This window comes from Setaria italica, chromosome VII (genome assembly GCF_000263155.2).
Source record: "Setaria italica strain Yugu1 chromosome VII, Setaria_italica_v2.0, whole genome shotgun sequence".
NCBI lineage: Eukaryota > Viridiplantae > Streptophyta > Magnoliopsida > Poales > Poaceae > Setaria > Setaria italica.
The window spans coordinates 18,504,122-18,516,321 of NC_028456.1; the positions used below are offsets into that span (position 1 = coordinate 18,504,122).

At 46.7% G+C, this 12,200-nt stretch overlaps 2 protein-coding genes across 2 annotated transcripts; one reads left to right on the forward strand and one right to left on the reverse strand.

The window, feature by feature from the left end:
* Window positions 1-2,195: 2,195 nt before the first annotated feature.
* LOC101761953 (ethylene-responsive transcription factor LEP) lies at window positions 2,196-3,582 on the forward strand. Its single transcript, XM_004975415.4, has one exon. It carries the CDS (start codon window positions 2,331-2,333, stop codon window positions 3,162-3,164), a length of 834 nt encoding a protein of 277 aa, XP_004975472.1. The 5' UTR covers window positions 2,196-2,330; the 3' UTR covers window positions 3,165-3,582.
* Window positions 3,583-6,709: 3,127 nt separating this feature from the next.
* Window positions 6,710-7,684, reverse strand: LOC101779949 (adenylate isopentenyltransferase 3, chloroplastic). The gene has a single exon (XM_004977906.1). The coding sequence runs from the start codon at window positions 7,682-7,684 to the stop codon at window positions 6,710-6,712; it is 975 nt and encodes a 324-aa protein (XP_004977963.1).
* Window positions 7,685-12,200: the final 4,516 nt, after the last annotated feature.

Here is a 12,200-nt window from a genome sequence, read left to right on the forward strand (position 1 = left end):
TTGTAGCCGGGGAGTAATGGCGGCGGTTGCTTGCAGCCGCAGCGGGCGGCTGGACCCGGCCGCAAAAGGCAACGCTACCGGGCCGGCACGCCTCTGGTTGGCTCGTCAGCCGGCCGCCCGGCCGGCCGGCCAGGGGTACGTCGGGGCTGCACCCCCTGCTGCGTGCAGCCGCTGGCCATGGCCGTGTACGAACGCTCGTGCCGGTGGCCGCCGAAGCGTAGCGTACGTCTAGCGTGCATGCGGGCAACGTCGTCGCCGTGGTCGGCGTAGCGCGTCCGCCGTGGGCCACATGCGCCGGCCAACGACATGCGATGCATGCGCGCATGCATCCCCGCGCGCACCCCGGCCGTGTTCAGGGAGCACGTAGCGTTTTGACGAGCCGATCGATCCGAGGCAGAGTTGGGGATCGATCGGCCGGACGGCCGTCAACGCATATCGTTCTTCCAGGGTGAATCATTCACTTAAACGAAACCAGCACGTACTGGAACCGACTAGTGGGACATTATTTATTGCCCCTGTTCCGATCCTCCACTACCGTTGCCGTCGCGCGCCTTGAATGTTGGCACCCACGGGCCACACGGCCGGTGGCACCGCCGCCACTGCATCTGATAGGTTCGGAGAGTTGGTCCATGTGGCCTATCACTCAAGTGGAGCAGTACTGCGGAGGCACTCGCGGTCGCTGCATGTGGGCCCGGTGGCACTCTGGGCCCCACGCGGCAGTGAGCTGAGTGCAGAGGAGCTGGTTCCGTGGGGTATAGGAGTATACTATTAATTCATATGTAGTGCTAAGCTAATGTTTTAGCTGAAGGAACAGCATTGTTAATCTTTTTGTTATTCAAAAACTTTTTTTTCTTCTACCAGTCATCTGAATTCTGAAATTTAGCGGAGTCTAGCTTCATGTTACATGGTTATATAATTTTTTAAAAAAGGTTTTCTGCAATGGAAACTCTATGCGATTTTTAAAAGATTGTGGAACCACCTCTTAGTGTTGTAGAGTAGGTTTGAGGGTACAACTCCACTCCCTACCAGGGTTTGGGATTTCATTTTCCAATTTTTTTATCCCTAGTGAAAAATTTGGCATCCCACGCAGTTGGATCTTAATCTGACCGTAGATCCGTTTTCTTCTTTTGCGCATATTTTTTCTTTCTTGGAATATATTCTCTCTCGACGGTGAGCTTCTCAGTTGTGCTCACCCTCATCCCATCCTCCTACCTTGTCTTTGGTAGCTCATGCCTCTTGATCTTGATCCGACAGTTTCTTCCTCAAGCTATTTCTTCTTCCTACTGACCTATTCTCTCTCATCTCACTGGCGAGCTTCTCGACTCATTCCGCCACCTTCCACTCCCTCGCTACCAATCGGATTGAGAGCCCTCACTGCCAAACTGGCCTCCTTCATTGCCTGGTTAGCGGCGCCACCCCACCACCCCTACAACCACCATATCCATCGAGTTGGCCTGCTGTCTCCGGCCTTCCCTCTAAGCCCGACAATGGAGAGAAGGTCGTTGTAGCCCAAACCCCCCAAGCCTCCAACCCCAACTGTTTAGCTAGAGATCTTGCCGGAGGCGTGGAGAAGGAGCTCGCATGGTCTTCGATTAGATGAGGAAGAAGGAGCCTTGGATTAGTGAGAGAAGGAAGAAGCAAATTTAGATGTGAGGAGCAAAAGAAATATAGTTTCCCCCTAAAATTTCACTGTAGGATTAATGCTTTTTTGATGAAATGTAGGATTAATGCTTGTTTACCTTTAGCTTCTAAAGCTTTTAATACATGTATATTTCTAATAAGTTTTTTAGTTACAGTGTATGATTGATGGCAAATCAATCTCCATGTACAATCATGTACCCTCCATGCATCCACCAGTCCAAATCATTGGGTTGACCACCTTTGGTCGTCCCCACATAGAATCAAACCCAAAGTGACCCCTGCTGCTGCTGCCCTTTCAATTCTCTCTCTTTTCTCCCTGTGAATGAAGGGTACCCATATGATATGTACCTACAATTATATTGATCTCCCAAGTAATATTTTACAAAATGTAGTATAGTATAGCAGTGGCATGTAACGACGGATCACCTCATTAATCCTCTTTTTTCATGGCCAACCTCCTCCCCACTAGACTAGCTGCCCTTTTCCGCTTTCCCGCGCTTATATATACACCTGCCATGCAACCGCCCCATGCAGCACCAATCCAACTACCAGCTCAACCACCTCTGCTCTGACCTCTCTCCATCTCTCTCTCTCCTCACCTTGTCAACGACCGAGCACACACATCACTCTCTCTCTCTCTCTCTCTCTCTCTCTCTCTCTCTCTCTAGCTCCTCTGAGCCTGTGACAGCATGAATTTCTCGTCGTATTTCTTCTCCTCCTCGTCGTCCTCGGCTGACAAGAAGTCGTCGTCGTCGTCGTCCAAGCGCCGGCAGCAGGCGGCGGCGCAGCCGCAGCCGGACGCCAACACGACGCGGTACCTGGGCGTGCGGCGGCGGCCGTGGGGCCGGTACGCGGCGGAGATCCGCGACCCGGCCACCAAGGAGCGGCACTGGCTGGGCACCTTCGACACCGCCGAGGAGGCCGCCGTCGCCTACGACCGCGCCGCGCGCTCCCTCCGCGGCGCCCGCGCCCGCACCAACTTCGCCTACCCGGACCTCCCGCCGGGCTCCTCCATCACCCCCTACCTCTCCCCGGACCTCACCTCGGGGGACAACGCCGGCCAGCTCCTCCAGCCGTTCTACGCCGACCCCGCCGCCGCGTCCCTGCCGGCGGGCCCGGCCGCGAAAGGCGGCGGTGACGCTGGAGGATTCGGCGCCGCCGGCGACTACTACGCCTCGTACGGCGGCTACAGCGCCGACGACATGTCCGCGCTGATGGACGACCTCGCCATACCAGATGATATCCCCACCGATGACTACGGCGTCGACGCCGGCGGCGCCATGGACCTGTCCTCCGTGTACGGCGGCGGCGGCGGCGCCAATGCCAGCGACGGCGCCGGCGGAGTCGGGTGGTGCGACGCGTCGGAGCTCAGCGCGTACGGCGCGTCGGCCGCCGCTTCGCACGGGGTCTACTTCGAGGAGGGGTACGTGCACAGCCCGCTCTTCTCGCCGATGCCGGCCGTCGACGACGCCTGCGCCGACGGGTTCCAGCTCGGCGGCTCGTCCTCGTCGTACTACTACTGATCGTCGGCGCCGCCGTACGTCCGCCCCGATCGTCGACCGCCTCTGCGCCCGCCGGTGTGGACCGTGGCGTTGGTGAGTTGCTGGGTGCGCTTAGCAGTTTAATTTACTTCGTCCTACGCGTGTCGTGATTAATAATAATATATCCCCTTCACTGTATTCTGTCGCTTATTGGGCCTCGATCTCCCATTGCTGGGTGATCGATGGGCTCTTTTACATTGGGCCGTGCAGTCTTTTCTGCCAACTTTTTTCATTTTGATTTCTTTTTTTGGTACTTGTATTAGTGATATGTGTAAAGATTATCTATCAGTCGGCATGCACTTGTGTGTTGCTGGCGCTTCAGTGTAATATCTGTCACGTTATTATATGTACATTTATTTCCTCCATTTTTGGAGTATATTACAGTGCGTAGTGACAGTGACACTTGTTCTTGGCTGAGATTTCATATGCATATACTGTTTGACCTTCCAACTCTATTCGCTCTTGTATAGTGAAGAGGTTGTATATGAAGCAAAACTGAACGGGTGAATGGTCCGACAGCCCATGAGCAACTGACTTGTGGCAGAAAATTTAGACACAGGGCAAAGCACATATGTTGCTGAAGCCCAACTCCCAGAGCTTCGAAGCAGCAGCAGGCACATCCTCGCTTTTCATCTGAATTTGGGCTCCCATCGTAGATAGTTGGCTCTCGACGGTTCAGAGTTTGGGATTTTCTGCTGGGAGAAGGGAACGATGAGCATTTCATTTGGGGGACAGATCGAGTTAAACTCTTTGTTTTCACGCTGGCAAATTTCTATTGGATGGATACGTAAATCTTACACTCCTATTGATTGGCTTCACATCTAGATGGTGTCTTCAGTAATCAGTACCACTTTAGACCCGGCATTTTAGATAAGGAAAAAATCCATTTCGGAACCCAAATATTTGGTTTGCCGTTCACTTAAAACACAGAATTTTTTTAGTAAATTATCAAGTATCTTAAACTGTTTAAATTGGTTGTATTTATTGCCATAGAAATAAGATTTTCTATTTATTTTTCCTGCACAAGTTATGTTTATTTCAATTCTGTGAGGTGACAAACAATCTCAAAACATGTATATATGTTAAAAAAGAATTTTCCATGATTATTTTCACAAATTTGAAACATTTAGAACTACTGATGTACGAAATTGTTTCAAAACAATCACAAGAAATTTCCATTATGAATCACTGGCACTTTCATCTAATTATCGATGGTATTTAAGTGTCATAGAACTATTCCCCAAGAGTAAAAATGAATCTTGGACCATCTATTACCGACTAACAATGCCGGACAATAGTGCATAAAAGTACTGATCATAACGGCCACCTGTACGAACTCTCAACAAAGCTTTAAATCTTGTAGTGTAAATAATCATAGACAAGTAAAAGAAGTAGACGATACTTATGCTTCATGCACAGGCCAGCTGACCAACCAGTCAAAATGCTCTCTATCATGTTTAATGCAAGGGGCCCAGAGGATGATCAGGATCAAGTTAAACAAATATTGGGAGTGTAACTAGCAGCTTTTGAGCCAAAATACCTTGGACTCCCTACACCATCAGGGTGAATGATAAAGGACAATTTTCAGTCTCTGAAGAAAAACTTGGCAAAAAGATTGAAAGACTATACAGAAAAGAACATGTCGATGCTGAAGAAGGAGCACTTGCATATTGGTTGCGTCCAATAGCCGTGAGACTTGGTTCCGTGTTCTCCGTTTTGTTCAGCTGCAGGAACAAACGCCACAAGCTGAAGGTGCCTTTCCGGAGTGGTGGGTCGACTCTAGGAAACGAGCACACAAACCTCGGCGCAAAGGCTTCGACTCCCTTGGCTGGTGGCACGGCCGCTTTGGCGGAAGCGCAATAACAGGATGCACAATCGGATTGCGTTGCAACCGGTTGCTCTGACAGGACAACTTCTAGAGGAGGCTCGGCTCTGGGTGCGTGCAGGTTTTCAAGGGTTGCAGGACCTCCTCCAGGTCCGGGCGCTACGGCACCGCAGTTAGCTAGGAGCTCTTCCTCTTTTCCTCTTCGTCTTTTGTTGTCTTTTGTTCTTTGTTCCTTCCTTCTTCCTTAATGCCCCCCCCTCCCCCCCCCTCCCCTCCTTTCCCGTTTCCTTCTTGGTTGTGTTTTAGCCCTTGGGCTGACTTTTTGTCGTTGTACTCTTTCCCCCGCTTAATGAAATACGTGCTTATGCACGTTCTAAAAAAAAAGTGAGATAGTCCTGCTCTTGTTCTGAAGGGCGTGGACAGTTCATAACAATGTTATACACACCAATCAGGGCTGACATTGGTAATGGAGTCAGTTCATTTCCTGCTGGGCTAATAGAAAGAGAGCCTGTCGAAAATCCGACAACAGACTGACATTAACGACTGAAAGGGTAAGAAGCCTGTATCGATTCAGGGCACCGCTCGTAATAAGTCTGAACCATAGCGCCGAGGAGACCAGACATCACCAGATGGCTGGATTAAGATTTTAAAAGATGTTGATGGTCAGTGTTTCAGAACCTTAGCCATATTAAACATTTGTGACACGATATAAAATATAAATACATCTAAAAAAATCTTAACAATCAATTCTTGCTTGCAATCTCATGTTTTTCTTCTTGTGATCTTTATGGATTCGAAAAATGTATCTCTAAGATCAGCATCCGAGGGATACAAATTTTGAAAGATACGCAAAAAATATATACAAAAGATCATTCGAGCGTTTTTTTCTTCCAGAAGTTGACAACGGCCCTAGCGTCCCTAGAGCTGTGTTAGCGTGTGCTGGCGACACTTGCAAATCCCTCTCCCTGGCACCTGTCAGTCATGCATGCATAAACTCCTTTGTTGCAGAACTTGCAGACGTGTAATCTTTTTCAGTCCTAGCAACGGTGCCAGCCGAACGCATGCCTTTCGAATTGGTATTTCAATTAATGGCAAATAACTGCGTGTTTTTCTTTTTTTTTTGTTTTCACGCCAGCACGATTTCCAGCGCAATTTTGACTTTTATTTGCTATTTTTGTCACCAATGATTATTACGAAGATTCTACGTATCTGCACATATATGATTTTCCATATCTTACGATTTAAAGATTTGTCGTCAAAGTTCAAAAACAAATAAAACACGTCGTCACATGTACATTACCAACTCTGAAACGACATATTTCCAACCGGAGGAAGCATCATCTTATTTTGTTTGAAACGAACCGGCAAGAAAGCTGTCCATTATATTAAAATGGAGGAGATCCCAGACTGCAGGAAACATCATCTTATTGCAAATATTGTAAACTCAGAACCACGTATATTGATATCACACTAAGTGCCCTGATGTTTGTGACTTTTGTAGACGACTCGACACAACGAACATCAAGAGCAGACTCGACGACTATTACATTGTGCCCCGACTCGATACCGGAGAACAGAGACATGCTATCCCTAATGGATGTACCTCACTCTCACTCCCCCACACACTGCTTGCACCTATCAGTATAAAGCACGCCGGTTGGCAACGCCACCCTGCATGCATGCACGGCTACGTTCATTGCATCTATATGGTATCTGCGGTGATGGCCAGATCAGCGGCGGCGGCCGCCGCGGTGGCGACGACGCTGCTGGCGCCGCCGGCAGCAACAACAGTTGGGACGACGGCGGCGGCAGCAGCGGCCGTAGGATCCTCTTCCAGCTCGAGGAAAGCTCTCACCATGTCCTCGCAAGGCTGCCAGACGAGCTTCTTCCATGTCTCCTCGTGGCAGGCGGCTCCGTCGGCCTTGCGTGCGAGCACCGGTGTCACGTCGACGCGGCGGACGTCCCAGCCGTCCAGAGAGCTCAGGCGACGGATCTTCTCGGCCTGCGTGCGGGCGAGGCCGAAGGTGTTCTCCTTGATCTCGCGCACCGCGCGGTCGAACATGGCGGCGAGCTCGTGCTCCGCCGCGCCGCCCTCGCGCTCCGCGACCAGGTACGCGTGCATCTCGGGGAGCCCGATCGCGCGGCGCACGCCGCGGGAGTAGTCGGCCTCGGTGCCGGCGAACGCCGCGCGGGCCTCGGCGACGAGCCCGCGCGCCACCATGTCGTCCACGCGCAGCGCAGCGTACCACTCCAGCAGCGCCTGCTCGGCGTCCACCCAGATGAAGAGGAGGTCGTGCGCCGAGCGGAAGGCGGCGCCGTCGCCTTCCACCAGCGCCTCGATGTAGGTGTTGGACCCGCCGGCCACGACGGGGAGGCTGCCCGACGAAAGCACGCGGGCGACGGCGGCCGCCGCCTCGCGCCGGAACTCCTCCGCGGTGAAGTCGGCGTCGGGGTGGACGACGCCGAGGAGGTGGTGGGGCACCCCGGCCTTCTCCTCCTCGGTGACCTTGTTCGTGATGATGGGCACGCCGTCGTGGACCTGGATCTTGTCGGCGTTGATGACCTCGCCGTTGAAGCGCTCGGCGATGGCGATGGCGAGCTTCGACTTGCCGGTGGCGGTGGCGCCGAGCACGAACACCACCTTGGGCTTCCCGGCAACGACACGACCGTCCTCCATTGTTGTTCTGCTGATTTGGTTTGCACTGTAGCTCGCAATGCAAAAACATGAACCCGGACGTGCCTTTTTATTGGCGCCTGTGGAGAAGGAGACTGTATCGTGATCTATGATGATCTTCAAGAAATTAATGTTCGATTTCCATCCTTGGTCTATACAATATATAGTATACATCTATTAGCACTCAATACTATACTTATACGTACAGATATTATATCTTCCATCTATAGACTATAGAGTTCGTATGGATGATCAGCTTCATAGATTGTTACCAAATCTCATGCATGTAGCCACTAATAGATATTACCAAAATATAGAGTTGCAGCTTTGGCAGCGGCTAATCACTCTGATCTTGGTTAAACACTGCCAATACAGATGCTTGCGTTCTTGGAATCCTTTGATTCACTCCTACAGAAGAGACAGCCTGATTAGAATGGCCAGTGAATTCCAGCCCAACCAAAAAATGGCAGTTTTTGGTGCTTATTTATGTCCCAAGTGAAGCAGGAAATTAGTTTCAAGCAAAAATGCCAAATAACAATTTCAAGTAAAACGATAATCCAAACAAAAAGTTTGAAATGGAACTTTTTTCCACTAATACAATTCCAGGAAAAATAAAATTTCAACTAAAAAAGGTAGGTTAAGTTTAGTATCGGTGCTAGAACTCGCAGCTGTGACCTCCTTCGGCGGACTAGATGGCACCGGCGAGATCTCCTCATCCAGTGAGGAGCAGTGGTAGTCATCTTTCATGGCAACCTGCAAAGGCGACGGCGATGGCGGCCAACAGAGAGGCAGGATCCGGCGAGAGAGAGGATGGGAGTGCCTCTAGCAGCAGTTTGAGCGACTGGCAAGGAGGTGGACTCTGGCGTCGGCTTTTGTCGAGGAAACAAGGAAGACAGAGTCCAATGCGTAAGTGGAGGAGAAAAGGAAATCGTATCGCGCGCGGTGGGCTTCTATATAAGGACGAATAGGATAGGTTGCTATCCGCGAGCTACATATCTCGAGCGAACATGCGAGACAGGCATTTCACGCCCGCCACGCCTTCATCTGCTCCTTTGAGTTGCATAATAATTGCAAAAAGATGAAAATTCAATCTTAATAAAGGTGAATGATCTAGGAACAATCTCTTGGTGCAGTGCTGGAGAGGTGTGAGAGCATGATACGATACCTTCTTATTAATGTAACATAACCTTGATCATTGTCAAGGTAAGCTACTTCGTCTTCCATAGCAAGCACCACCTCCTTTTCATATATACCAAGAGTTTGTGTTTTATATCACACTGATGGTGTCACGAAATGTATGAAAAATCGTATCTTATAGTTCCGATCCAAGCATGCCATAACAAAAAAACATCCAATAATATAAGTGTTTGTGTATTAGTGTAATACACGTCTGTGATTGATGCCTCCTACGTCTGGCCAGATTTGCATTGTAAATGGCGGATCTAGAGTATACTCTGAGAATTTCTATTGTTTTGTTTATTTTCTTATTGAAAATATATACCCTAGAGTTCCAAGGAGGTAGTCACCATATGTTGGGTCATTTTGACTCATTGTAATGTCATTATTTTTTGTAATCAATGACCTTTGCTTGGTAAGATGGAAGCTAGCGATCCTTCAAGGAAGAGGTGGAGATGACTATTGTCAAAGCGAAAGAAAAACAAACAGGATAGACTCAAGTCATAGTTGCAGTCCTTTGGTTAATTTGTTGTAATATGTCTTTTTTATTTTATTTTAGGTTCTAGAACCCCTGTAATGTTTTTGCTTTCTACTTCTTTATTTTCTTCTCTGGGCGTAACATCCTTTTATGGTGCATTGGATAGTTTTTTTTTCTTTTCAATTAAAATAATATCATTAGGAAGGAGCCTTCCCTTCTTATTTCATCAATAGAATGAAAATCTTTACCTTATGCCAGAAAACCAAATATTTATCTTTTAAGGACGCATTGTTTCATCCACAAACACATCATTATTTTCAACCACTATCTCTACCCACAACCGTTGGTACTGCATCATCGTTCAACCTACCAATGCAGCTCCTCTTCTCTCCACTAAAGATTTATGATGCCACAAACAAACAAGTAAGGGGATCTTATAATTCTATATGTATTTTGAGGTTTTTACTGTAGCCTGTACATTTTGGAGGTGTTTTTAATTTGCCTTAGATTTGTATGGGGCTTTCAATTGCACAGTGAAATTGAGGGGGGGTTGGATTTGGTACTTGCAAAAAAGGTGAGAATGGAGTAGATTGAACTATGTTTTTGAGGTTAATTGGAGCTAAAACTTTTGATCCTGTTCAGAAGATACTTCAATTTTTTTGGTGAATTAATTTAATTATTTTTTTATATGCAATTTAATGTGTAGTGGATTAATGGTGCCATATTTGTTGCTTGTTAGCTTTGTGTAATCTTAAATATAACTTGCCAGACAATATGTATCTATCTATTTAACTAACTATATCTTTTTTTTTGAGTGATCTATCTATACCTATACCTATATCTATATCTCTCTATTCAAATCTATACCTATATTCATTATAGAGCTTGAGAAAAATATCTAGTCATCTATTTGAACATTTTAGGACTATGTTATGATGATAAAGAATGATATATCTTTAACAAACTATAGCCATGGGATCCAATAAAATATAACAAAAAAGTCCAAGCATCGTCCCTTCTGTCTAAAGGACTTATCTCTCACAAAGAAACAAGAAAAACACATTTTATTCATGTCTCAAAACTAAAGAAAAAACAAATGTTTCTCTTCATTAGACTCCTATAGATCCCTCCATGGTTAAACGACCATCATTCTGCCTTTTTAACATGTAGGTTTAAATTCTCCTGCTTAAGTTCTCTGAAAAAACTTCTCATGGCATGGTCATCAACATTTTTGCATGCTCTTGTAGATGAGATAATTTTGGCAATGTGTGAATGGTAACAGAGATAATAGCTAAGTGGAAGAGATCTGAGCTTCTTCAATATATTTCATTTTTCTCCAGGTTTATTCATGTAACAAAAGGATGTACCATGATTATCTTTAATACAAACCCCTTCTGTTCGGAAGAAAAACTAGCTAAACCAGTTTTGGCACCAAAAGGAGCAGCCGCAAGAGCCGGCATTACATATCACAAATCTTAAAGATGATGGCAAGGGCCAACTAGACAAGCATACTCACCCCAGAGAGCCAAACCATAAAAGACATCGTTTCAAACTCCAATATCATCCTAATGCGCAAGCGCTTGCTTGGGGAGTGCAAGAACAAGAAATAGATGTCCCTACTCCCATATTAATTTGTGAAAACGTTTAGCCATCCATCAGTCGTGGGAACATGTATAATGGCGCTGATCACCAAATGTATCTCCAACTACCTAATTATAACCATGAGATTGAAATGAATATAATGGTTCAGATCTTATGTGTGTAATAAAGATAGAAAAATGCAGGTGGTTCTTCAAATTCACTATTTCCTGTATGAAAATAAGAAAAAACACACATGTTCTAGAAAAACGAAGGTGGTTCTTCAAACTCACTATTTCCTATCTGAAAATAAGAAAACACATACATGTTCTAGCTTGTCTCAGAACGGAAGTAAGAAAGGAAATACCTGATGTACTCATTAGATTCCATTGCAAAGAGCACAGCCTAGTAATTTGCTCTCTCTCTCTCTCTCTCTCTCTCTCTCTCCATTTATTCATTTTCTAACATAATAAACATGTATATAAAATTTAATCTTCTTCCGGATGTGATAGATTTAAGTTATAAAATAACTATCTATGTTTTTCCATCTTCATTCATAGTTTTTGATGTTTGCAATCACACCTTCATATGTGTTTGATATGCCTTTGCATTGGTTGAAACTTCAGTTTGAGCTATGCAAGCTCTTCACGTAGGCCATCTATCATGACTTCATAAATCCACATTTTAGCATGCAACATAGGCAAAAGACCTCTTATCCACAGCCACAATGATCAAACAGCCCACAACAGCTATGGAAATGAACCATGAAGCCTGTGGGCTGTGGCTAGATATTTGACAAGAATGGTGGGCATGTTCTTGAGTTCAAAGGATGCTACTTTTTATGCTATTAAATAACTGTTCTGTTTTTAACATATTAAACCCCTCGTCTAGCGTAAAAAAGAGCAGCTACGATGAAAACATGATGAAAGCATTATTGTAGGAAGCTCTTACACAGTGGCGGAAGGATGGCGGGGGGGGGGGGAGGAAGGGGGGCCATTCCCGCGGCAACCACTTAGTTCAATACAAGAATTCGGTGCTCAAAACATCCGAGGACATCTAGAGAGATCCCCTAGAGAGAGAGAGACTAGGCTAATGAACTACTAAAACCCTAGATAGATGAAGTTCTTACAGAGGTGAAAGAGGTGCTGACACAACCAGTCCTTCATCCCTATATATAGTCTCAAACTAGTTACTACACTACCCCTACAGCTGCTACTAGGATAACTACCCACGCAGACGCAGCTTGATCCGAGTTTTTGTGCGCTCATCGGACGGACATGCTGATGT